The 27,568-nt window shown below is 38.3% G+C and overlaps 2 protein-coding genes and 2 pseudogenes across 9 annotated transcripts in view; 3 read left to right on the top strand and 1 right to left on the bottom strand.

The window, feature by feature from the left end:
* LOC148738207 (uncharacterized) overlaps nucleotides 1–27,568 on the bottom strand; it is a 214,876-nt gene that overhangs the window by 172,213 nt on the left and 15,095 nt on the right. The window lies entirely within an intron of this gene.
* Nucleotides 5,781–17,288, top strand: LOC148738223 (adenosine deaminase-like; annotated as a pseudogene). The gene is made up of 12 exons (XR_015996998.1): nucleotides 5,781–5,917; nucleotides 7,112–7,173; nucleotides 8,374–8,502; nucleotides 10,026–10,273; nucleotides 10,893–11,020; nucleotides 12,155–12,226; nucleotides 13,601–13,702; nucleotides 13,793–13,860; nucleotides 14,524–14,653; nucleotides 15,893–16,232; nucleotides 16,967–17,000; nucleotides 17,184–17,288. The product of XR_015996998.1 is annotated as an adenosine deaminase-like (transcript).
* On the top strand, nucleotides 17,012–19,945 carry LOC148738224 (uncharacterized). The gene is made up of 6 exons (XM_088750281.1): nucleotides 17,012–17,301; nucleotides 17,909–18,000; nucleotides 18,081–18,195; nucleotides 18,398–18,733; nucleotides 18,935–19,127; nucleotides 19,420–19,945. The coding sequence occupies exons 1-5, from the start codon at nucleotides 17,178–17,180 to the stop codon at nucleotides 19,060–19,062; spliced, it is 795 nt and encodes a 264-aa protein (XP_088606407.1). The 5' UTR covers nucleotides 17,012–17,177; the 3' UTR covers nucleotides 19,063–19,127; nucleotides 19,420–19,945.
* On the top strand, nucleotides 23,808–26,008 carry LOC148738225 (uncharacterized; annotated as a pseudogene).

Consider the following 27,568-nt stretch of genomic DNA (forward strand, 5'->3'; position numbering starts at 1 on the left):
AAGAAAACAATGAAAAGAGAAGGAATAGGCTATTATAGGTATATTAAGATTGTAAATGCCAACAAGTCCGGTTTCAACGAGCACAGTTTAACTTTGTTACATCACGGTCGATCGCGGTTGCTAATAAAGGAACAAATAATTGCAAATTATTACAAAGACGAGTAGAAAGAATAGAAAAACATAAACAGCAGAGGAAAAGCAATGGGGCAAGGAAAAACACTTACAAACGTCGTATGATTTGTGGCACGAAGAACGGAAAAAACTGTGTGCTGATCGCAATGAAGGAATCGACGTTGATTTCAAGAACTTTGATACTCTAGTGCTGAATTTTTACCGAGAAGCTTATACAAAATGAAATTAAACAAAGCAAAATTATGCAAAAAAAACGAACAGAATATAAATCAACGTGAGTGCAAAAATGCGAAAAATAATAGGAAAACTCGTGTGCAAAACGCAAAAAATGTAATCAGGAACGCAAAAGGAAATCACTAAAGTGGGAGTGCTGCACTAACAAAGATGGCTCCAGGTCTTAGGGGAATCAACAAAAGAAATAAATTTATGCCTAATGCTCGATATGATTTCTTTTGTTTTATTTCTCAAGCGTTGGAGCCAAGTTTAAATTTAAGTATATCGAAAATTGCCTATTGGGTCAGGTTTCGGCGGGATTTTGGCCATATTTTTTACATTAGATCTTTTCAGTTTTCGTGCTTAAAATCTTCCATTTTTCGGCTTTGACATTGGGCTTTCAATATATTTTCCCTGAGTAGCTGCCGATGATGTAATGAGCGGCGGTGATTAGTTAAGGGGCCTGCATTCATGCTTTCGGTTTCCTTTTATTAAAGTCTACTTTTTGAGCGACGGCCATCTTTTTCGGGAATAAAATGGAGAGTCTTAAGTGGGCATAGGAATGGTCCTTTTTCCTTGTGAATCCGATCATTACCCGGAATTCCTATCATCATTTAGTACTGGCCTGTGGATGTAATGAGTTGTCAACAATGCTCTCGGCTTCCACTCACAGCCTTTCAATGATATTGGTCTGCCTGTGGCAGCTCTTACGCCTTCGAGGAGCTCGCGCGCGTTACTTCCGCTTTTTCCGAGTAATGAAATCAAATGACGCCATGGAAAAACAAAATCGTTAGAGTCGTTGGTTTAAATCGTAGTTCGTTTCAACGAATGCATTGAACCAGGAGCCCAGGAAAGCAAATGCTACGATCTAGAATTCCAATACTGATAAGTCTCGATCATATTAGGCCTAAGGATCCGCGATTGTCGCTTGGTGTGGCGAGTATAATCAGCCATTTGAACCACAACAAAATCGAGTACAATGCACACACCTATAATATCGCTCAAGAACTACAAGTGTATCCGTTGGCAAGAAATATCGTTGACACGATTTGGAGCCACTACAATGATTCGAAATATGATCTCATGTTTGGAGGCTTTGTTTGGAATGAGCCTTTCCTCAAAACGATTGTAAAGGAGCTGAAATATTATGACTACCCTGGTGGGATTGTTATTGCAGGTCCTCAAGTGTCTTACGTCGGAAAAGGGCAGCTAGAAAAGTACTACCCAGAAGGAGACGTATTCATACGGGGATATGCCGAACAAGCTGTGTTAGAACTAGCGCAAGGGAAGGAAAATATCCTAGGGGTCCACTTAGCAAATACTCCAGACAAGGGCTTGCACACGTCCACCAAATTATCCGAGCTTTCGTCGCCTTTCCTCGACGGAACGCTGGAGCCTCAGCAGTTCATGCGCTGGGAAACGACCCGTGGTTGTCCTTACAGCTGCTCATTCTGCCAGCACAGAGATCCATCGCCTTCTTCGTCGGCTAATAAGAGCTGGACTAAAATCCAGCACTCGCAAAGGGATCGGATTCTGTCGGAAATCGAATGGTTCGTCGACAATAATGTCCGGGATCTCGCTGTGCTTGATCCCACCTTTAACACGGTGAACGGGAACATGGTACTTGACTTTCTAGAACGCGCCAGATTTTCTGGAAAAATCAGCCTCCAGTGTAGGCCTGAAAGAGTCACGAAGACATTTTTAGATCAGGTTGAGTCGCTTGGCAATACCACAGGAGCTGAAGTGGTTCTAGAGTTTGGTGTTCAAACGCTCGACCCCGAAGAACTGTTGCATATTGAGCGAGTGCGTAATGCCAACACTTACAAGTTAGCTGAGAAAGTTTTAGAAAAGTTGGCTCTTGTTCATCAACGTAGAATTAAGCACGAAGTCAGCCTCATCTTTGGCTTGCCCCTGCAAACCGTCGAGAGTTTTCAGCAGACTATACTGAAGCTTCAAGAGACGACGGATGGCTCGCTCGTCGCTTTTCCTCTGATGCTGTTGCGAGGGACACCCTTGTATTACCAAAGGGAAAAGTTTGGGCTGATCGAAGATACGGATATCGCCCATCCATTGATAGATCGGATCCAAAAATTTATCCCTCATGTTGTAACCTCTCCTTCTATGAGTTACAGAGACTGGAATACAATGGCGAACATTGCTGTTTCACTACAAGAGCAAACAGAGCCGAAAGAGGAACGTGGAATACATGCTTGAATTAATTTTCAAAACTCCCAAACTCGCATTACACGAGACTCTTTTGATGAAAAAGATTGGGCGAGGGAATTGATTTTATCACTATATTTCACCGTAGGTAAATAATATATTATGATATCTAGCAATATCGCTTGATATAAGAATGCGTTTACGGACTCAATTTTCTTCGCATTTTTTGAGGAAAATTGTCAGCTGAGCTTTTCATTTATAGTGCTTTCTTAACGAAAGTCATCTTATAATTTTAAGGAAGTAATACTGTAATGCCGTCCTTAACCACGAAAATTAATCAATTTTAAGTTTTACCTTTTATACACCGATAGATACTTTCCACAAGTGCTACTGACTATAGGCCACTTGGTATCAGTAAAGAAAGAAGAAAACTTTATTCAAGTGTCAATGTATTTAGCTTTACAACTAAAAACTAATTGGGGACGCTACTGATATACTAAATATACTAGTTACTTAACCTAAAGAAATTTAAAGATAAATATACAAGTTATTTACACATTCAGAGTAAAATTTATCTAGTCGTGTAAATCATTCAGCAAATAAATAAGGAGACTGGTTGAATTGCTTAATAGTAAGAAAAAGAATTACATCATGAATTATATCCAAAATAAAATATATATATATATATAAGTTAAATATAAGTAAATTTAAACTTTAAATAGGTGTCCTAAATATCAACAAACATGACTGTAAGAAAGATAAAGGGTGTTTTTTTTCGTCTGGTCATGAACTTGGGTTATCAAAATAAAATATATATATATATATATATCCCCATTTGATCGTCAAATGAGAACATGAAAAGAACAAGGACGATTGTAAATATTGACATCGGTGGTGAATAAAAGTAGGATGCCGTTTTTCGTTTTGTCACGAGCATAAATGTCGGCCTCGGCTAACTTTGCTTATCTTAGCAGCGTGCACTGTGCAGGGCACCTGCCCCTTGCAAACCACGACAGTGACGGAAACGAGGACACGTCAAAACAAAAGATCTGATATGCGCAGAACAATAGCTCAACGCGTGCGTTTTAAAACTTTCCACATTTCTTAGTTGTCCTTTGCAAAAACAACCACGTGAAATATTTGCGTAGTTCGAGAGCGGAAATGACTGCAAATTATTCAAATTTCCACCTGGCACTCAACGCTTCTCAAATGAATTTTGCTTCATTTGATGCGTGGCGTGGAAAGGGACGGTAAACCAGAGTTAGGCCCTGTTTACATGGGAAAAGGGTGCCACTAGGGGATAGGGTTACCCTACTTGGTAGGGTTGAAGATACCGAGCGTTTACATGGTAATTTGAAACCCTAGGGGCGAGGGCTGACACAATAGCCAGGTCACCCAGCAAGGAAAACAACCAAAATGACGGCGGGAGATAAAGTTTTGGCGGTTAATTCGATTCTTACGGCACTGGCTTCTTTAGTTCCTTCTTTTCAACTTTGTGCTTTGTTGTTGATATCTCTAATGGCTGAAAGACAGCGTTTACAACTGGCTAGCCAGCACATTTCAGCCCAATATAACATTTCACCAGTTTTGTAGCTAACACTAGCTGTGGATGCTGTTCCACTGTCCGCCATTTTGTTTCACTGAGATGCCTGCGCTGTGTGTCAGCGGTATGACTGGACATAGCTCTACCCCTAGGGATAGCCCTAGGTTTTGCGTTTACATGGGCTAATGGCGGCAAAACTCGTCCCTACACAGTAGGGTCACCCTACCTTTCAGGTAGGGTAACCCTACCCCTAGGGTCATCCTACCTCACATGTAAACACGCAGTATAATTACAATAGAGAAGGGTCTCCCTACTAGCTAGGGTAACCCTACTATGTAGGGGCACCCTCACTCATGTAAACAGGCCCTTAGTGGAAGAGACTAACTCTGGGTAAACACATCCACTCATTCACAAGATTCTAGCTAAAAATACAAATATAAATTCATATTTTGATCGACATCTTCACTGGCTTTGCCGTGCTAGCTTTTAAGGCTCCCCAATAGCATCAAATGGTCTATTTAAGGTTTGATTTTTCACAAGGATCCAGAATTTTCTTTGGCAGACTAAAACAACTTTCTTTCATACATTACCGAGCTCAAAAGACATATCATCTTTACCATGTTAGCTACTAAAATAAATAAATAATAAATAAATAAACAATCTTTAAGGAGGAAGCACCCGTCACGTAAATACGTGGTTTTCAGGGAGGTCCTCCGTAGAAATAAAAAGTAAGAAATACAATTGTCACAGATCTAAAACGGCGTATATCTAAAGTTTTATCCATCATTTATAGTATTTATCCATTAAGAATCTTGTAAGGTTTTCCTTAAATATTGTGCATGGCATTGGCCTTCTTAAAAATACTGGGAGGGACATCCAGTCATTTGTAAAACGGAAATAGGACACCCTCTTTCCGCATTCCGTTTTAGGTATAGGCAGTCTAGGTAAGTAGCCATTTCTAGTGTTGTAGCCATGCGAACTTCTCAATGTCGATTTAAAACTTTCAAATGAAATGTTGCGGAATGTCTCCTTTGATTGCATTTTCTACGGTCGTACAACGATGAAATAGACACCTTCCAGCCAGAGGGAGCCAATTCAGACACCTCAGAGCTTCTGAAGAAGACATCTTGCCTAATTTAATTTTCTTCGCAAATTTGTTCTGAAAACTTTGCAATTTTTCCATTTCTGATTTTAGACCGGGTTGATCTCCCCACACTGTGTCGGCATAGTCTAGGTGTGTAGGTGTGGCAGCACTAGCCCATTGTAGAGGGCTATGCGAGTTCTATTGTCTAACATATGAAATATGCGATTAAACAAAGAAAGACGATGACCTAATTTCTTTAGCAAATTGCTGATATGTGGCTTCCAACTCCATTTTGCATCCGTTGTCACTCCCAGATATTTGAATGACTGCACGCGATCGATTTGTGTACCATTTGGTTGCAACTCAAAGTCTTCAAATAAGGATAACATCCTTTTACTGCCTGCCAGCATAAATTTGGTCTTCTTGACATTTATAGTCAACCTGTTATCAGTGTACCAGTTACTGATTTCAATGAATTCACTTTCCTGAGCAATTTGAAGTTCTTGACGTGTTGATGCGTCACAAAAGAGAACAGCATCATCTGCATACAAAATATGCTACTGCAATACTGGTATTAAACTTTTGATCAAGTCTTGCTTCCATGGCTGTAGGTTCCTTTCCTACCCTTCCCCCACTTAGCAAGGAGCGATGAGCCTACCCCTCTTCGGGACCAGGCAAGTTGCGCAAAAGTCACGCAGTCGTCACGAAGTACACGCAGAGACGTTCATGTTGAAAAACCGGGAAGTTGAACAGAGATGGCTCTTAAACAGCCAAAGTCAAAAGTAAGTCGGTGAGGGTGAAGTTATTTAAGGCTTGACTGAAAAACAAACAACCACATTAGCCGATTTGTCCGCAGCAACCAAATATATTTTGTAGTGCTGTTGTAGTAGCGGTCTACATCTTGTAATTTTCCCACTTCCACTCTGCATGGCGTTCTTTGCCGGCTCTAACTGTACGCTGACCCTGTTGTGTGAATTATTTATTCAAAAAAAAAAACCGTATGCTCTTTTAGAGCGCTTAAAGAGCGTTTCTTATTTTTGATTTCACTGCTAAGTTTACCCTTTAGACATGAGTTTACTCTGTGCAAATGTTTAACGCTACGTTGCCGGGCTATGGATAAGTATTAACACGTTACACGTGTTGTGACGGGTAACTCTCTTTCCTAAATCATTGCTTTTTTGTTGTCCGATCTCTTTACTTTGACTTAACCTTGAAGCGTACATTTCAATAAACGAAAGTTAGAATTTGCTTCGAGTTAATCGTTATGTTTACTTTCATTTTTCAAACTCCACGTTACAACGTGGATTAAATTAGTGATCAAGATCTTGATCATTAATTTAATCCAATGCGATCGATGATACTATCTTACTGTTTGGATTTCACGTCAAGGTTAAGTAAAACACGTCTATAAGATCCTGCCCTCTCATGATGCTCAAACATAGCTTTTAAGTAAGTCATTATTACAAAGAAATTGCCAGCAATTTGGCAAAATTTATCACTGAGTCGTTAGCCATATTTGTGTCCATATTTGGGCCTCGGTTAAAGAAAGTTGGGCGGGACTGGAGGTGTTGTTTCGTGTGTCGAGTTACACAATACTGAAACAACGCATTATCCTTGCACTACACTTAAACTGAATCAGTAAGTATGGTGGAGAGTTGCATCGTACATGTCAAGTTTAATCTGTTTAATGACCCATTATGTAAAGATCAGCAACTGTTTACACTGTTGGAAACTTTGGAGTTCCATTTGAATTTAATGGCAAACTACCGACATTCTTTTACTTATGAAGTGCATTCAACTCCCAATGACTTGATCAAATCTCTATTCCTCAAACCTTGCAGTAATTTGAATCAAAATTGATTTCCTTTTGGAATTTACTATGTGAGTAATAATCAGTCCAGCCCATCAAGACCAAACAATCAGCAATCATATGATACAGGACTTCTATATATTGTTTTTGTATGTTTTATTTTCAGGTGGAGCTTCATGTTCATCTTGATGGAGCTATTAGGATACAGACCCTCATTGATTTGGCTAAGTACTGTACCGTAGTCTTAGTAATCACTTCCGATCACTTTTGCAATAGTCCTTGCTTAGGCACAGTTTGCCTAGTATAATTGCTCTGGTGGTTATAGAAATACATGCACTTTGATCGGTCAAGAATTACATCATATCTCGCAATAATCACCAAGTACAAGGTGATTATAACTCAGGGGGCACCTGATTTCAAAATGGCTGCCTTCCATTTTGTTGAAGTAATGCCAGAAGTGATAAGTGCCATAGAAGAGCGTAAAAGATGCTACCAAGATTGGCGTAACACTTTTCAAAAGATAGAAATGAAGGTTTTGCTGACTCAACCAATTAAATCTGATAAATTCTAGTACAGACTGGTTGCTCATCTTGATACGAGTCTTGAAAACAAATGTATCAGAATGGTTTCAACAACAAAACAAATTTACAACAGACTTCAAAAGTAATTTCAGAATTTAGCAGTTATGCTGAAAAAATTATACACCTTTGGCAAATAATTGTTAAATAATCTTTAAAACTTTTCCTTATTCCATCTCTCTCTGACCTTAAAGAATTCATGGCTTGAAACATCATAATTTTTTTTAACCTTAAATCATTTTGAGCAATAGTATTTACATCCTTAGCACTCAGTTCACAGATTATCCAATGTTGAATTGTTTCCCAGGGTGCTTATATCAAATCCAGTGTAAGAAGAGGGAATTGTTATTGTGGAAGGGAGGGAGGGGGAGGGGAGGGGGTGGGGTGGGGTGAAGATGTCACCGTATACTTGAAGGCTTGGTTTTCACAAACCATGGCTTGACATATATGAGGAAATCCATTTCAGGACTCAAAAGATAACTAGCAAAGCAAGATCCACAAGTAAATATATATATCTTATTAACCAAGCGCGAGGGCCGTACTGGGAGAATATTGGCCCAAGGTCTTGACAGTACGGACTGAGCGCAGCGAGGTCTGTACAAATAAGACCGAGGGCCGATATTGTTCCAGTACGGTCCCGAGCAAGCTTGGTTAATAAGAGATTTATTATACGACTGAAGTTCAAAGGGACACAAGTGCGGTATCGTTCGGGACCATTTGGGACAGTGCCCGGTCCAATACTTAGAGAATATTGGACCGGCAATAGAGCATTTTGATTGGTTGATTTTAGTTATTGGCCATCTGACTGCCCAAGTCGTGTAATAATAAACTCATATTGTTGTACTTACAGGAAGAAGCATTATCAGCTACCTTCATTTGATAAGAGTGTTTTAAAGGACTATGTATCCATTAGCCTAAATAAACCATCAACTCTGGCAGGTTTTTTGGGATGTTTTTATGTATTTTACCCCCTTATTCAGTGAGTACTATGAACATAACCCACTGTTACGTTACCTGAACTTAACTCTAAGCTTGGATAATTTGTACACACTCCTACCATTTTTTTTAACCAGCCACCTGACAAAGAGCTGTAGGTCCCATCCACAAGGGGGGTTCTGGAGGCATGCCCCCACCCCCACTAGAAAATTTTCAGAACTTAAAGAGTCTCAGGTGCATCTCCAGTGATTTTCACCAGATAAACTCATTAATTATACCCAAGTCAGAATATAGTTGCTGCAAAGTTTGATGGCAAAACAGCTCATGCCGGTTTCTGAAGTTAGTATTTTATGTAGCCTTGAACAAGTGCTCCCCAGTAGAACCACTTCTTGTTGTTTTGATGCAACTGTCCTCTCCATGAAATGTAATGCACTACATGCTTCTACTAAACAAAATATTTTGGCCCAGAACTAACCCATAAAGGTTCTTCAGAAAATTAAAGACAAACTAAGGGGATGGTGGGATGGTGTGAACTATTCTAAAAACAATGAATTTTTTTTTTTTAATATTCACCCCAAAAAACAGTAAACTGATGTTTTTTTTTTTTTTTTCATAGGACATTCACCCCACAGCTTTCAAACTTGTTTATTCTCTTTACTCATCATTGCAATGGGTTATCTCATTACCTGTTTAAAAATTAACTCAAGAGAGGTTACTTGTCAATCACCTTTGGGTTTTAAAACAACAAATCTACAGCTTGAAAACTGTCCTTGCATTTTGGAATCGCTCCTAACCCCTCCCTGGCAACAGTTATGCATCTGAACTGACACAATCTGTTTGTCTCTTTTCTCGTGATCTGTCTGCTTCAAACAATCATTACTGTTCAAATTAAAGACTCAAATCTTGAATTTTAGATAGCTGTGAGCACTGATTCAGTCATTACATCAGTTAACTTTTTCACTCCCAAGATCTCATTTATTTGGTAATTAACAACTATTCACTGAAGTGGAAGTAGTTAGTGGTGGATATTTACTGAGCTGCAAAGCAGTGAGGTAAATATCCACCACTAACCACCGACACTGAGGTGAATATTTGTTTTAGTATATACTAAAACAGTCGTTAATTTGAGTGATTTCTTCGCTTGTCATCGATGCAAACCGGGGCGCCATTTTTTCCCGAGTTGCTCAGAGGTAAATAGCAAAGGATATTTGGAGTTTGACTAGCCAATCAGAGCTTTCCTTCAACGCTATCCACTGTTTTGGTATATACTAATTCTTGTTATTGTCTTGTCTTCTTTATAATTCTTGTGATGTGGGCTCAGAGAAGTCAGTATTGGATCAGCTTATAACACCCCTGACTAATATTTTCCTTTATTCCCTTAACTGTTTGATACTGTGTTGTCACTGTCTTGGTCACTAATGGAATTTCGTGGGGTAACTGATTGAAGTCAGTTTAGATTACGATTTTAAAGGGTTTTTGAGTAGTTGAAAGCTGTACAATAATTTACCTACTCTTGTCAATAAAACTTAATGATTTTCTTTCTTAATTTTTTTTTTTCAAACTCAGAAATGATACTGAAGCAATGGAAAGAATAACATATGAGTTTTGTGAAGATCAGGCAGCAAGTGGTGTCCTGTACTTTGAAGTTTGCTACAGTCCTCATGTTCTTTGTACAAAAAACTCAGCCTTTCCAGACCAGGAGAGAGTGTCCCCAAAAGCTATAGTGGAAGCAGTGAATAGAGGATTGAAAAAGGGAGCTGAAGATTTTGGTGTGATTGCACGGTCTATTCTCTGTTGTATGCGTCAAATGCCCGGTAATACATCAATATCATTTAATAGATTTTATTCGGTTGGTTTAACTCAGAAATTTATCATTGGTAGTGAGTGGTGGCCTCCAACTCTTATGGCAGGTAGCTAAAAGGCCCTTGATTTGCAGGGGTCACCTTGTGGTTTGCTACAACTTTACCTCCAAGCTTTTCCCCACTTCACCTTCCCTGTGGTAGTTTGCATTTGCGATGACTCAGAGATCTTTCTCTGGGTCTGTTGCCTGCCTCCTCCACACATTGATTGTTGAAATGAATGAAATTTTATTTGACAGTGTGTAACTCCAATTTTCGACAAACCATTATCTTTAGTCTTAAGTGAAAAAAGATTTAGATAAATGTACAAGCACATTGAAGTAGAAAATCAAGATTACTTTTTGAAATAATCAAATAAAATCACTGGCAGAAATTAGTTTCTTGTAACATAGTCATTTAGAAATCAAGAAGTCAGCATTTCTTGATAAACAAATTTACCTGATTGTATGAAATCTAAACATCAACAGACATTCAGTACTCATTGCCTTTAGCAAAGTGAATGTGTTCCTTATTGCTGATTGAGGATGCATTTGCAAAATTGAATTTTTGTTTTTTTTTGTTTGTTTGTTTTAAGATTTTTCAAAAGAGGTTGTGTCTCTCTGCCAGGAATTTGCAAATGATGGAGTGGTAGGAATTGATCTTGCTGGTGATGAGCCAGTGTAGCAGGGACCAGCTATGGAGGGACATGTGATTGCTTATGAGGTTTTAGTCTGCTATACATCTTTCTGTGTCTATATTGTCCTCTTGATTAATAATGGTAATTGATTGGAGTACAATCTGGTCTAAAGCACAAGTTTGATTTGAAATCAGACCAAAATTGTACTTCATGAAGTTCAATTACCACTTTATTACATCTTTTTTGAAAACTGCAAATTTAATTCGCTCAATTCAATTTTTTTAGTTTATACAAGTATTTTATTGATCCAGTGTGTTGAACTGGTTTCTAAAATGTCTGGGAAGTTCTCTCATTCTCCTGCAATTTGATTTATTTTATCAAACAAGCCTTGAAATTTGATTAGTTGTTGTGTTTTAGCAAAGCTGTCTCACTGACTGGGAAAAAAATGGGAAATAAAGTGTAAAATTTATGATTAAAGCACACCAGTGTAAGCCAATCAGATTATAAGGAGCGCATTGTCAATGGATTTCAAAATGGATGTTATAAACTTAACCCAGAATATAATCTTAGATAAAAAGATATGGGAGATCAAAAAGTCTGACTTGTGTGAAGTAATCACTATGACAATGTCTGATAATTTTTGTTTACACAAACACACACACACACACACACACACACACACACACACACACACACACACACATACATACATACATACATACATACATACATACATACATACATACATACATACATATACATACATATGTTAATTGGCTTTTCAGGGCCAATTCCCACCCAGCAACCACCCTAGGGGAGGACATCCATCACACAGTAATCTCATGCATGGGAAATTAACGTCTCCTACCCCTAACCCTACAGGAGACGGGACCTCCATTTATTCGTCCCTATCCGAGAAGACTAGAGTATCTAACCATTTCTTGATATAGAAAGGTAGCATATTCTTCTCCTTGAGTGTTGGTCCGGCTGGGGCTCGAACCCTCGACCTCCGGCACAACAGTCCAGTGCTCTATCCATTGAGCTAACTGGGAGTATGGACTTTAGTAGATTTAAAGGGACATAATTCCACATTCACAATCCCCTCCATTGACCTATGTCCTCCCTTTTTCTGTTGATAGGTTTAGTTGTTCTACCCTGTAAAATGTCTTACTGACATTGTAGGTCTGCCATTTATGAAAGAAGTCTTCATTTTTGCGCAGGAAGCTAAAAGGCTCAACATACACAGAACAATTCACGCTGGAGAAGGAGGTCCAGCTGCTAATGTGAAAATAGTAAGTATCAATCAACAAAAGTATTTTAAACTGGAGGTGTGTCATAATTACTACCAGAGTATACCGTTATCCAACAAAGAGCTATTTTCAGATACATTGTAAAGTATAAAGAAAATCAGTTATTGTTGATGCCCTTTCTTGAATTGTGGGCCTTAAAGTTTCTTTACTATTTTCAACCTTGCCAAGTTACCATAACCCTTTCACTCCCAGAAGTGATTAACCTGTAACTTCTCCCTATAATATCCATACATGATCCAGAAAACAGGTAATGAGAATACTCAAACTTATCAGGTGGAGGTTGTTACCTTGATTGAAAACCAAATTCTTGTAACCAATTAACAAGGAAGTGTGTGGTGCTAGAGGGTGAATTCACAATCAGATCTTCGAAGTTAAAGGGTCAAAGCTCTGCTATTCTCATGTAAGCGCATCTTTTCTTACCTTGCCTAATCTTATAAAGGTTATCATTGTTACTCTACAGCAATGGTGGGAAGCCTTTGTGAACTTCAGAGTCAACATGTTATTGAAGAGCACAATGACAAGCAGACATACAATTTATTGGTATAAAGTGAAGTCAATGCTTTGTTCACTTTAAGAGCTTCCATCAAAAGAGCAAGCCTGATTGAGCAGCATTCTTTTCCTGCAAGTATTTCTTACCCCAGTGGGGTAAGACAGAGACCAATAGGCCAGTTTCTGGAAAGTTATAGTTGCTTAATTAACAAGCTCAAAGCCATAATTATTCTAAAATGTTAATCTGAGGAACTGAAGTGCAGCTGTTTGTCTAATTTTCTGATATTTTTATTGTTTAAAATCCAAATATATCTGTACAGAAATAACAATATAAATCTATTGTTAAAGCAAAAAGTGACAACAACAATAACAATAACAGCTTTTGGGAATCACTGACCATGAGGTGTTTGAAAAACAAGTCCCAGACAACAACTGGCTGGGAACTTTGTGCTCAACTGTAATGTGATACCATTGTGAAAGTTCACTATAAATTCCCTGCGCAGTGCCAAATGTCGGATGTGTCATGTGGGAATGTGCAATATGAACATCAGAGGAGTGACAAAATTGGACCTTTTTTTGTCACCATTTGTAGAACTGATGTACATGTAGATAGCAAGAGGTCTGTATTAGCACCAGACCTCTGGAAAACCTTTTTGCACTTGTCTCAAATCTTCCCACAGGCCGAGAAATGGATGTCCTGCTGCCCTAGTTACAAGTGCCTGCTGCTGGCTGGGTAGTAGCATGGGATGACCATCATGCACGGGGCACTCCTTTTACACTCCTAATTCCTTTGCATGGGAAATATTGAGAATTTGTTTGGTGATCAGTCAATCACTGGCACTCATTTTACATTTTGTTTCTCTTGAGGCATTAGGCACCCTTCATGCTGAAAGAATAGGCCATGGATATCATGTCATAAAAGATGCTGAACTCTATCAGAGAATAGTCAAAGAAAAAATTCATCTAGAGGTTAGGAAAAGATGTTGCAACGATAGCTCTGAAAGTGTGAGTAGTGTTCTTCAAGACAAGAAGTTTCTTTTTGTTGATGCTTTCCAACAGGTGTGTCCTACATCAAGTATACTAACTGGTGCTGTGAAGCCATGTTTCAAAACACATCCACTAAAAAGGTATGAAGTTTAAAAAAAAAAAAAGAAAACTCTGATCCACGCTTATCAGTTTATGTTTCAGTTGAGGTGCACTCGGAGAGCTGTTTCAAGAAAGAAAAGAGCTTGGTTTTTTAGGGAAAAATTGTGAATTCAGTAAATCTGGTATGTGGCAAGGGATGGGTAGCCTTAGAGGATTTTTACTCAGGCTGTTATTTAAACAAGATAGATATATAATTATGTAGGTTAGATATAAAATGACTAATGCAGTTAATGCAGACTTCCGAAATGAAAGTGTACCTTATATTAATAATTATGAGATTAATTGTTACTCTTAGAGCATGCATGGTTAAACCGACCCAATGATATGTAGCATTTATTAGAAGTTCATTTAACAGCTGTGAAATGACGTCCTTGTCCAAAAGGAGAAATTACCCCTTCTCTGGACAAAAATAATTGTTGAAAATCAATTTCGCTCTAAGCAAACATTGTGGGCCGGTTGTCTAGACAAAGTTTAGGCATTGTTCAACAAAATCTCGTTCTAAGGCATCTTCGATTTAGCCGAACCTTTTTATGGTTTTGTAAAACCGCGGTTTGGGTCAGACCTTGTGTAAATAATCGGTCCGCGCCCCTATATGTTTGCTTGTTTGTTTTATTTTAAACCATTAGGGTGTTCTTTGTTTCAAGGTTCGTCGAGGATGGAGTGAATTTTTCCATTAACTCAGATGATCCTCTTGTTTGCCAAACAAGAGTGGACCTTGAACAAGGTGTTGCTTTTGATAAGATTGGACTGAGCCCTGCAGAATTAACCAGAGCGGTATGTTGTGCTTTCTCTTTCTTGGTTTTCATTATCCAACGCTATCCATCACTTTGCATGACAGCTAAGCTACTGCACATCTCATGAGAAAGAGCACTGTAATTGATTGTGATTGGCTCAGAAATCAGCGCCAACCAATCAGATGCAAAACTAAAACCAATCATGACTTGGTCACCCGCGTTTTTCGCGCGCTTTAGGCAGTTTCTTTGTTTTTACTTTGAGTTTCTATTGGCTCTTAAAGGTATTTTCCTTTCTTCTGATTGGCACTTTGTTTTTGGTTTTTACCACTTTTAATTGAATTCAGTCCAGGATCACTGGATTGGAGTCCAGTCACCTCATACAATAGTTGGTTTAAACGTTATGTCATTGCCGCCATGTTGGTGGACGCAAACAATAGATATCTATGGTGGCCAAGAACTGCCATAAATAAATAGGAAATATATAGGAACTATTTTTGTTATTTTTTTTAAATTTCGATTTATTTCTCATTTTTCTTTTTAAAATAAAAGCAAGTGAAATTAAAATGTAAAATAGAAATAAAATGAAAACAAAGATAAATCAAATCAAATCAAAATTAAATACAACCCGGCCGAGGGCTGCCACTAGTTTTTTTTTTTGTTTTTGTTTTTTTTTTGCGGTCAAGGGCATGTTGATGGAAATATACCCTCTCATTATCAAATTAGTTTTTTCATTCTTATTTCTCTTGTTGTTTGCATAAATACAGGCGACAACGAGAGTGTTACTATGGTGATGTTTTCATAGCATCAAACAAACAGGTGGATACTCACATCCAGAAATTGTACCGAGGTGCCAAGCCCAGTGTATGTGACTTGATTTTCATAATTTCCATTTTAGAGGATAAAATGTCTTGATGAATGTTCTAAAGGAAAAGGTGTCTTGGTTTACCATGCATTTTCACTTAATTTAAAATGGTCCTTCAAAGCATGCATCAACTAAAAAATACAAAATCAAGTTAAAAGATATCTCAACACTAGCAAATACCAAATTATATAGAAACTAATTAAATATATATACACCTACTATGCCTCTGGTTGTGTTGGAAACCAGAGGAATTACCAAGGGCAGAGGTTTTTGTTTTGGAAGACAATTTTCCATTATTTTGTTGCCTGTCACTTTGCTGCGACCCCATTCAAATTTAACCTCAGCCTTGTGGACTGGATTACTCATATCTGGAATGTCCTTGAAGAAGCACTGTGAAATATCTGATCAATATTGCAGATGAACAGTACAGAACAGAACAAATGTGGTGATAGTACCTGGAGGGCTGCTGGTAATTCCTTGCATAAGAAGAGAAACCTGTGTGAGACTGGTTTAGAGATAGCAGGATGCAGACATTCCATGGTGCAAAAGGCCGTTAACTAACATGATGTATGGTGAAATCTATGGTTATCCACATTATTTACAGAAAACCTACTTCATCCCCAAAAGGGTCAAGTACTTTTGGTATGATGTCTGTAAATATTGGCCATGGCTAAAAAAGAATGATGGCGAAGTTTCAGAGAAGATGAAGCCAGCGTTGTCTATTATGCATGCCAAAACACACTCATGGTCTTGTCAGGTTAGTTACTGAAATTCAAGCACCATTGCTGAATAAATTGTATATTAATTTTAGAGGGTAGGAGATGTTAATTTTCCACGCATGAGTATACTGTGTGATGGATGTCCTCCCCTGGGGTGGGATGGGTGGGTGCAGATAGAGGACCACCCTAATTAACTTGGTGTTACTGGTGATATCCTCTGTAAATATTGTTTATTATCATGTCGCAGAGAAATCAACTGAATGCTACATTCTAATCAGGCAGCACAGGGCGAAAACCGTAACCTGTGAGCCATGGAGTAAAAAAATAAATGTACATTAACTAATCCTAAAAAGCTTTTCCGTTTTGTCTACGGTCCTCCTTCTAACAGAAAGTCAAACTGCCACCTTGAAAGTCCGGGCAATATTCAGCGTGCCCGAGAACACTGCCCTCTGCATCTTTCGCAGTACGTCTGTGTTTCTGCCTCTCACCAGCTCGCGCATCATGACATCCAGCTCCCGTGACCACCCCCCGAGGGCATCCATAATGATGTTATATTGCTTCATCTCGTAGCCTGGGAACTGCTGCTCTAGTTATTATTATTATTATTATTATTATTATTATTACTTATTATTATTATTGTACTCTAACCTAATTCTGCAATTTGATTTTACAGGTTTTTTTTTGTATTTATTTTAAGTGGACTTCTCTTTAAATTTGATAAGCTTTACTTCAGCAATAAACGAAACTGTTAAATGTTTGTTTAACCTTTTAGTGTTCAAGTTATACTGAGGTGCTGAAAGATTAGAGTAGGTATTCAGTTATAAGCTTCAAATGCAGTGGTATTGCTAAATTATGGACTATGAACTCCAAAATACATGATAATGTACACCAATCATCATCGATATAAAATTGCAAGGTAGTGTTGGAGAACTGACTTGTAATCACTTTTTTACTCAGTGTAACATGGCCATTGATTGTTGTATATGCAGACTATCTGGGGTGGAAGGTGGCAGGATGGTGCCTCTGCAACAACAGGAGAGGAAGTTGAGCAAATAAATAGTCATTTCTCAAGGCTGGGTACAATCACCAAACATATGCTTCGAGAAGGTGATTTTGTTCATGTTCAGCAAATTGTGAATACCTTGCTTTGCAAAGCTTCACACTATGACTCGAAGTCAGTTTAGTGCATGGAATCAGCTCTGGATTATATTTATTTCCTTTGTTAGCTAGTTAGACATTCTTACTATTGTTTTCGTTTTCATCAGGTGTGAAATCAACATTTCAGTGAAGATTATTTTAAGGACTATCATTCTTAAATGGGCATATATGCACTACTACTAAATTACCTGCTATTAATGCAACGGAGGAAACCGTTAATACGGTTATTACTAAATAGCTGGAAATATCACTTCTAAAGAACTTCAAATTCTTCCATAGAAATTTTATAACAGAAACTTCACTCAGTAGATACAGCATTAACTGGGTAAAGTAATTAACAATTAATTACACAAGCTGGGGATCGATCCCAAATGTGGCCGTAGACCGCATTAATGTTTTTTTTTTTTTTCATCGTTGAAAAATGTATTGGCGTGCGTGTAATAACGATGTGATTGTAAGGCTGTTATTGATAAGAAAACATAATTTGATGTTGTTTAAACTTTGGTGTATTATGAATTAATTTATTTCACCTTTTTTCTGCGACTTTTATCAACAGGCCGGGAAGAACTGCTCACAGAACATGCTCTGCAGTGGAACAGAAAAAAAATGGTACAGTTACCTCAAGCCTTAGCTAAACGATGTTCAAGGGCAGGTTGCACTTTTACAGGGTGGGGAAGGGTGGATCATGAGAGGTGAGTATCACTGACTGACTTTCCCTTATCTCACAGACAAAGAATCAACTCACTAATGCAAGAAAGGCTCTTTTGGGGCATCTAAAAGTGCTTCAAGTTACAACTGACATGTTAACTGGGTGGAAGAAAGATATACACCATGCTGCGCAAGGTAAGATGTGAACGCATCTTTATTTATTTGCACTTTGATAGGTTAAACATTCCCTGCCACTCCTCATCCAGTGTAGCTGGTACTCTGTCATCCTCTCAAACTTTTATGTTGTACGTGGTTGTTGCGGTTTCGTAACGTCACGTTTTTAATGGCGTAATTTTGTTACATACATAACCTTGCATTTATTTCAATTGTGTTGTAGAGGAGCAAAATTCTCAAAATTCGAGGACGACGATTTTCACTCCTAAGGAAGAAGAATTCCTAACTAAACTTTTTAATAGTGACAAGGATACTTTGCTTCCTAAGCACGCGGTGATGTGTGAGGTCGCTGACCAATTGAATGGCCAGCAGTACAAGCAGCTGCTATCCAGGAGTAAAAGTGCTGGAGATCTGGCAGCGTTAGGTGTTGCTGATGTGGAAACGAGTGGAGAGGGAGAAAAAACTCTGTTTGACAAGGTTACTGCACATCCAACTAAACAGACGGAGAATTTCTACTTCTCTATATCCCAGATTTTATACAACATGGGAAAGTTGGGAGGTAACACTTGCTTTAACTGAGATTACTTTTGCTTCTCCAGTTGGCTGTTCTGTACGCTTATAAATTTGTTAAGTTTATTTTTGTTGATTGATTTACATCAGGTTTTGTAGACCCATGTGTAGTTTCTATTTAAAAGCTAACTTAATAACTTTAAATCATCAATCAATAAAAAATTTATTAATTTGACTACCTTTTATTCAGACTCCTGTAAGCAGAGGCAAAGGTTGCGGAGGAAGGTTTCCCAAGAGAAAGGCTATCTAAGGGATGCCTTAAACCGCTACAATGAACTAGTTAGCGACGATAGGAAAGCTAAGCAAGAAGAAAGCTAAGCAAGAAGACATCGAGAAAGGAGAGTTTCCGTGGCAACTGTTTTGTGACCAATTCATTGGCAATGGTAAGGTGATGATGCATCGACTAAACGATGTCTGTAATCCGTTGAGTTCATTTTGCATTGGCCAGAATGTATTGGTTTAGCTTATTTACAAAATGTTTGTCATATTGCTGTGCAAAATCTATCTTCTAGGAGGGCTGACATAACGGTTAGAATTTTTCTTCTGGTAATATCTGTTAAACTATTTTGAAGACCATAGTTCTTTTTTCCTTTGTCAGAATGTTTGCGGAGAAGGAAAGGATTTAGATATTGAATAAGATAATGCCAAGCATTGTTTTCATATTTTTGGATACAGTTCCCATTCGTACCAAGAAGGTAGTGGTAAACAAAAAGATGGAAGTTGAACGATTTCAAGAGGAGCTGGTGTTGTTGAAGAAAGAAATGATGGGCTTCGTGTCATTCTACAAAGACATCATTCTTCCATCCATACTAGAAGACAAAAGGCAATTGCAAGCTTCCTTAACTGGTGTAAGCTTTAGGTTTTTCTCTTAGAGAATCACTTTTTGTACGTTTGTGGTGTTTTTCACCTTGACTGAAATAACAAATGTATTTTGATGCATGGCGTGGCAACGATTTTTTAAGTTTCCTTTCAACTTGGTGCAATAACACAAGAGCACAGTACAACATTGACCTTTTAAGTTGTTTTTCTCTTTTTAATCAGAGAATGTTTAGAAATACATTTGATGATAAAAATTAACGGTAAAAAACTACGACGTTTCGAAGTCTGCATGACCTCATTATCAAGTAAAATGTTAAAACTGATGTAAAATTGTAGCTCAGAGATTATATACAAATAAAATGTGGTAACTTCATTAGAATAATGAGCGTTCATTGTTATTGGTGTCAGATCGTGCAGTATATGTTTAAATAAATACTTTTGCACGTATTGAGTCAGACTGCGTGTTTAACTTTGGTTTTTGTTCGCGAATGAATAACATTTCGTGGATTAGGCAGTCCATTTTCCCGCGCCATTTCTTGAGAACGGAAAACATTTTCCCCAGGCCAGCGGACGCTACACCGTGGGCCTCCCTCAGATGCTTGCCAATGACAGAGGCTTTATGTTCTTCTATGCGTTGATGAAGATGGCGTGTGGTATAACCGATATAATCCGCATCGCACGAATCACATTTAAAAGTGTAAACAACGCATTGGTGGTTAATTAAAGCGGGCTTCTCTTCTTGTATCTTGAGAGCTCATTATATATATATTATTATATATAATTGCGTTTATTATATATTATATTATATTATATTATATTATATTATATTATATATTATTATATATGTTTATTATATATAATTGCATATAATTGCAAAACTGCGTTTTGTAGCTCATTATATATATATATATAAAGCATATATATATATATATATATGCTTGTGGAGGAAAGAAACAAATAAACTACGCTTTCATCCCAACAAGCCTGTTTCGCGGTTGCCTTGATGAGTGGGCAACCACGAAACAGGCTTGTCGGGATGAAAGCGTAGTTTATTTATTTCGTTCCTCCAAAAAAATATACTTCGCTCTACATTAATGTATTGAGCACTGTTTTACGAATATCTACGTTCTACACTTTATATGGCAAATTTTCTTTTCAAACATTTATTCTATTTAAGTATGATTACTTGGGGTGTACAGGGTCAGGGTTTCTCTCGTATACAGAATTTATTTCATTGAAATTAGCCTGTATCCCTAATTGGATCCTCCTTTGTCATCCGTTAAGTTGACTTCGGTCGTGTATCTTTAATAGATTCTTGGTTGGGTTTCATATGGGGTTATAGGCTTCCCTTACCCTGTCACCTTGAAAATTAAGTTTCCCGGGAGACCACTTCTCCGATCACGTAAATCACATCGATTGCCGTGTTGCCAGCATGGTTGTCCTGATAGGGTAGTGGTCATCACACCTGACTAGTAACAGGGGGACGTGGGTTAAAATCCCGCTCAGGGCAAATCTTCTTTTCAAACATTTATTCTATTTAAGTATGATTACTTGGGGGGTGTATAGGGTCAGGGTTTCTCTCGTATGCAGAATATATATATATATATATATATTCTATATATATATATATGGACTTTTCTTGTAAAAGTCCTTAAAAGCGGTTTCTATGGATGTATGCGGCATACATCCCTGTAATCCGCTTTTAAGGACTTCTGAAGTCCGCACTATGGGTCATCTGCCTTGAGATCATTGGAGAGAGATGGCATTCTGGTAGAATATTGGACATAGATCGCATACATCCATATAATATAAACCGCTTTTAAGGACTTCTACGAAAACGTCAGCACTTTGGATCATCTGCCATGAGATCACTAGCTGGAGATAGATCGATCGATCGATGTCCAATATTCCACCAGAATGCCATCTATCTCCAGCGATTTCACGGCAGATGACCCAACGTGCAGACTTTTTCGCTCCAGTCTAAAAAGTCGATCTTAATGGATGTATGCCAATTAGGTCCAATATGCAACCACGGCCAGAATGCCGCCAGTCTCCAATGATTTTACGGCATAAGACCCAAAGTGCGGAATTCTTTGCAAAAATGTTAAAAACTGGATATGCATGGATGTATGCTATGGAGGTGCAATATTCAACCAGAAGGCCGAACGTCTCTAATGATTGCAGGCCAAATGACCCAAACTGCGGAGTTGTTTGCTTGAGGCAAAGAGAAATTGAATTTGAGTGTATGTATAGGAATGAGGTTTGATATGCTAAGAAAATGTACACGGGAAATGACCCACACTACGGACGTTTTCGCACGAGTTTAGATAAGCGGGTTAAAAGGACAACATACGATTGAGGTGCAATACTGGGCACTAGCTTGCATTCTCTCTGGAATGATTTCACGTTAATGGCCCATATCGTGGACTTTGGAAATTCTACATGGGGTTTCAATAGACGATGTGATTGGGAGGAAGATAGGCATTTAAGCAACTCTCTGGTTAGCTAAACACGGGCGTCAGATGAGAATATTCAGTAAAAATGTTGGTTTTACAAAAATGCAGACGAAAGGTGCGCGAGCCTTTAATCTCGGCGTGTCCTAATACGTGTTTCTGACGTTCTTTTTAATCATTATTTGATGAAAAAGGTAGAGCTGAAAAGGTGACTTTGATAGTTTGTCTTGCACTCTATAAAATCAAGCGCCGGATATCAGGTTGAACGGGGTTCACACCCTCAAAATAAGCACACTGGAAGTTAATTAAATGCTGCTTAAAATCGCGCGAACCGGAAATAAAGTCTGCGGAAAACATTTGTTTCGAGATCAAAATTTTCCAGAGTAACCTATCTTGATTTTTTGCAAGCACGCAACATTCACGATGGCACTTCAAATATAGCAGATTCAGGAAAAATTATCTAGTAGAATTTTCTGCAAGCCATACTACAGAAAACTTACAGAAAATCATACTTACAACCATACTTACAGAAAACTTACAGAAAATCATACTTACAGCCATACTTACAGAAAATCGCACTGTCTTTAAATATACTTAATTCTACCAGATAATCTCTTTCCATACTGTGCGAAAAGTTAAAGAATTTAGGGTCAATGAATCAGTTTTTCAGATGATTTACAAAAACTGAAATTTAGTGGTCGTTTTCGTCGACCTTGTATGTTGCCATGGTAGCTGATATGACGTCATAAGTACCCTCAAAGTAGAGCTCAGCAATAGGGGAATCCTTGTTTGAGGGTCTTAATGGGGTTAACCGATAGGCGTAAAATGGCCAAAAATTTAGTCGATAGCCGTAAAAATTGAAAAATTTTAACCGTTAGCCGTAAATAGGGTCAAAAGAGGTAACCGTAAAAAAAAATTGTTTCCTAAATTTCTTAATTTTAAGGAAGGTGCTAAACTTACTTATGACCTGTTTCATTTCTTATTTTGCTGACTTTAACTCCGTACATGTCGCACATGTGGTTCATACGTTTATAGGCCAAGCTCGTTTCAAGGACCACCGGTAGTCTCCCTTGACCTCACTTGGCCTGCGTTTTGTAGGACACGTTGACAGCTTTTTGTTTTAAAATCTCCAATTTCTTCACCCAGTGTGCATGTGAGTTGAACGATGTCGGTATTGAAAGCTGTTGTTAGTTTTTATCGAACGGGTGAGTCACGGAAATGTTCAAGTTTTCAATTTATTTGCGCGTCCTTTTTCAGTTCACGCTGTACAGTCTGTTCTTCAGTGGAGAAAAGAGCCTATCGTGTTAATAAAAAGCGAAGAGGTTAGCGAAAAAAGCAACGCGAAAAACGAACCAGTTGCGCCAAAGAAGAGGAAATCGCGCCAAAATGCAAAAGAAGACAAACAGCTTGCAAAAAAACTCAAAGAAGATAACGAAGGAGTTGCATGAACTGCCAGACAACTGAGCGAACTAAATGACCTTAATGCAGGTAATGAAGTCATTAAAAACAAATTATCATTTTTCATTTTTAAATAATTATAGCGACCATGAGAGTTATGACTAAATAAGTTATATTTTTTAGGATTAACAGTTTTCTATTTTCCAATTGTAAATAGCTAAGCATTACAGCCTGTTAGCTGAATTTAAGCTGATATGTTTCACTATCCATCTACCCTACACTTTCTAAAGTGTACAAAAAGAAATCATAGTAATTCATTGAGACCCTCTTAATTATATAAGGCTACGTCAACCTAAATGATTACAGACTACTATGCAAACATTTATTTGAAAATTTCAGGTCTTTGGGAACGTTAGACTAGACCCCAACTCTCTACGTTCACGTGCTGATCTGGAGAGAATACTGGGAAACTATAACCTCTCCCTGGATGGAACCGTTCCAACCTTACGCAAGCGCCTTTCTCAGCACTTAGACCGGCTAGAAGCCAAGCTGACGAAATTTTTTTTGCAAACTAATGTGCTGCTTTCAAAGCCTGCAGCTTTGTGTGTGGTTAGTCATGACATACTACTGTGCGCTGATGATGGTCACCGAGCTATCTATCAGATTCAGCTAGAAAGAGATGGAGTCACCATAAAAGGCAAATCGAGGAAACTCGTAAGATATCCAGAGGGTGCTTATCGCCTGGAATCCATGACAGTCTCTAATTCTCCACATGTTTACTTCACAGCGGCAAAAAGCGGCCAATGTAACGGTGGCCTTTATTGTTTTAGCATGGAAACCGGCGAGGTCATGACTATTCTTGAGAACATGACAAAAAGTTGCAAGAAGATCAAGAAAGTAGCAAAATTTAATGCCACACTAGTCTTCATAGACATTGAGGCTCGTCAAGTCAAGCGTTACAATCCGTTGACCAAAAAAGTTGATACTCTTGCCGGAGATGGACGTGAAGGAGAACCGGACGGAACTGAGAAAAATTGCAGCTTTGTCCAAGTGCATGGAATATGTAGTGTTGCAGATACGCTTTTCACAACGGATGCGGCAGCAGGGAAAATCAAGCTGATTACTGGTTTGTCGGAGACAACGAACTTTTTAAGTCACCTGGTCATTTTATATGACTTTGGCATAGGTTGTAAAGGTAGTACTTCTCACACAATTACGCCAGAGGAGGTAAGTAAGAATGTTGAGAAGGTGAACGACTACATCAAATCTACGGTAAGAAATGTAAAAGAAACAAATCACCTCAAAGAAGGTTCATCAACGAATGGTCCTCAGGGAACTGTGTCTAAAAAGACGCAAGATTCTGTCGAGCTCTTGTTGAATGGTGTAAACAACCTCATAAGAAATATCACAAATATCAGCCCAGAGTACAAAGATCGATAGCATTGACTGGCAAACTTTACTAACAACTCAAGTAGAGAACCTACATGCGCTATCGCATTTTAAACATGAGACATTTAGTACCCTTCAATATGCGATGGACTTTGGTACGAGTATCGAAGGAATCTTTAAAGCGAATAACTAAATGGGGGACTAAATACTATACTCATCCATCTTCCTACTACACAGTGCCCCAAACGGAAATGTCATTCAAGGACGTGCAGTTTATGACTCCACTTCTTTCTGTGGGGCTATCGAAAAAGGATAAAGAAGTAATGAAGGAATGGTTTGAGAATTACCGTCCAGTGCGGCAAAGAACTGTGAGGAGTGAAACGACGAAAGACAAGGCAGGAGCCTTGCCCCTGGCAGCGTGCGCCAAGCCAACGCCGGATGTTACTCCAAAGGTACGATTTCCCGATGACCAAGACAACAGAACCCTTCCTGCCTCCTCTGAGGTCAACCTTCCAGTCTCCGATGTGTCCTTAAGTTTCATAAGCGATTCCAACATTCCGCAAGTGAAGCTCGCGTGTGCTGCTGATTTCAACCAGGCGGAGGAGTACGAAAGCGATTCTGAAATTAGCGATGTTGATACGGATAGTGACTCAGAGGATCTTATCATCAGTAAGCCAGTAGTAACAAGGTCCGGAAGGCAAGTCAAGGTGTGGACACGGTTTGATGTCTGGGCAAAAAAGGGTACCCGAGACAAGCTAGACTGTACATTGAAGGATTTTGAGGCGTCAAGCATGGCTATATTTTGAGACAATTTAACATGCATATAACACCATATAAGGACAAACAGGTCACCACTCCTACAAGTAAATGTAAGAATGCATGACGTAAGTTAAGCTGTGTATGGCCTTGTATTGAATCCTTTCTCGTAGTTCACAATTCTATGCGTAAAATAATATTAGAAGTGGTATGATTTATCAAATGTTAAATTTTTTCAAAAGAATAACTCATTTAAGCCTGAGATGATCATAACACCTTTATTTTGCTTTAAAGATTAAAAAAACACAGGTTTATTAATATTTAACCTTTTGGAACCAAAGAAATTAATTTTTAACTTTTTTGTTAACCGTAACTGTAAAAAATTAACCGATAGCCGTAAAAGAGCCAAAATTTTAGCCGATAACCGTAAAAGCCTGCACCCCATTGAGACCCTCTTGCTTACAATATTTGCCTCATTAGCATAAGCAATTCAGTTTCTGATGGAGCAAAAAATAAATCAGTTCTGAATATCGAAAGGTCAAAGTACAGTTAACTCGGCCAATGAATACGAGCCTGATGCATTGAATACTTTTTTTGCAACACGGGTTTAAAAACTCAAAATTTTACATAGAATGAGCTCATTAGCGCTTTTGCCTCCCAGAAATTTTGCAGTTTTTGATGGACTATTTCTCCTTGAATATTACACCCAAAGAGCTAAAAATTTCACCATGTACTAAGGTTTTCTAGCTCTTTAGCTGCCTGAAGTCAATTTGTATCTAACATGCTTCCTTCTTTACGCAAAGCCGTATGCAAATGAGCAAAAATGTAAACAATGACGTCAGCATGAATCCGCCTATAGAGTTGCAAGGAGACAGATAGTTTGCGCACACCATTAAACATCCTTCTCTGTAATCTTCCATTGTTTCTCAAACACTATAGCGACGAAAAACCTTTCGAGGCTCCTTAACTTATTTACCCGTGGCCCTTGAGGGCGAAGGGTCTAATTGTTTTAGTATCACCCAACTAGTCTAACAGAAAAGGTAATAATAAAGTTAGTAAATGCAAGTTGAATAAATGTTTATTTGGGGAAAAAAACGAAAGAGAAACCGGCGAATTTCGCTACTCGATTACTATTACTAAAAGTCCCCTAGTAGCGTAACCAATCAAAATGCAGAATTTGCATTAGTCCACTAGTTGGGTGATACTAATGCCTGATACCCGTCGTCCAATTTCGTACCACGTTATGTTGTTTTTGTTCATGATGTGCACACGCAAAAAGAGTCGTTTGCGTTATACTGTGAGATAGCCGCCGTCTGATATTTGACCTCTTCATGAGCTTCGTCCAATTGGCTTGCACAAAAACTAACTGGTCTGATACCGGTGTTACGATGTTTATTAATCGTACTCCAGATAAACTTAAAATTACAGACCAAGGGATGGTGGGCCAAAAGCACCGCGGCGCCGTACTAAGGAAACGGCCATGAGTGAAAACGTAAGTTATAACAAGTATAAGAGAAAGAAAAAAGAATCGAAAAGGCAAAACTCTAGAGAAACTTACAAATCAAATTATGTTCCAAGAAAAGTTCTAACATTACTTTAAAAAAAATAGCTCTATCATCAGCTACTCTAACGTGGTTTGAAAGACTATCCTACTGGTAAATAATTCGAATGAAAAAACGACATTTCAATCTAATGGATCTACGACATGTACAGAAGTTGTGGACACGATATTTACAACTGTTCTTGCACACCAAGTTTTCCTGTGTTTGCAAAACAAAAGCTTAACAGAAAATTCTTTATTGTTGTGTCAATTAATTAATTTTAAAGAATGAGCAATAAGCGCACCCCTATCTTCTGATTCTGCTTCTTGAAGAGGCTAAAAGTCGATCAAGTTAATGTGAACATGAGCAAAACATGAACGTTAATAGATTACTTTCATATTCTCTTCAAAACATTCTCAGACTAAGGCCAACAGCTGCCACGTTGTATTTTTTCTTTTTAAGAGAAGA

This window comes from Stylophora pistillata, chromosome 2, assembly GCF_964205215.1.
Source record: "Stylophora pistillata chromosome 2, jaStyPist1.2, whole genome shotgun sequence".
Lineage (NCBI taxonomy): Eukaryota > Metazoa > Cnidaria > Anthozoa > Scleractinia > Pocilloporidae > Stylophora > Stylophora pistillata.

Excerpts from the sequence above, each read along its gene's own strand:
- LOC148738224 (XM_088750281.1), top strand. The coding sequence starts at position 17,178 with ATGCAGACTATCTGGGGTGGAAGGTGGCAGGATGGTGCCTCTGCAACA. Across the intron at positions 17,302-17,908 it reads CAAACATATGCTTCGAGAAG|GCCGGGAAGAACTGCTCACA; the intron begins GTGATTTTGTTC and ends TTTTATCAACAG. Across the intron at positions 18,734-18,934 it reads CAACATGGGAAAGTTGGGAG|ACTCCTGTAAGCAGAGGCAA; the intron begins GTAACACTTGCT and ends CCTTTTATTCAG.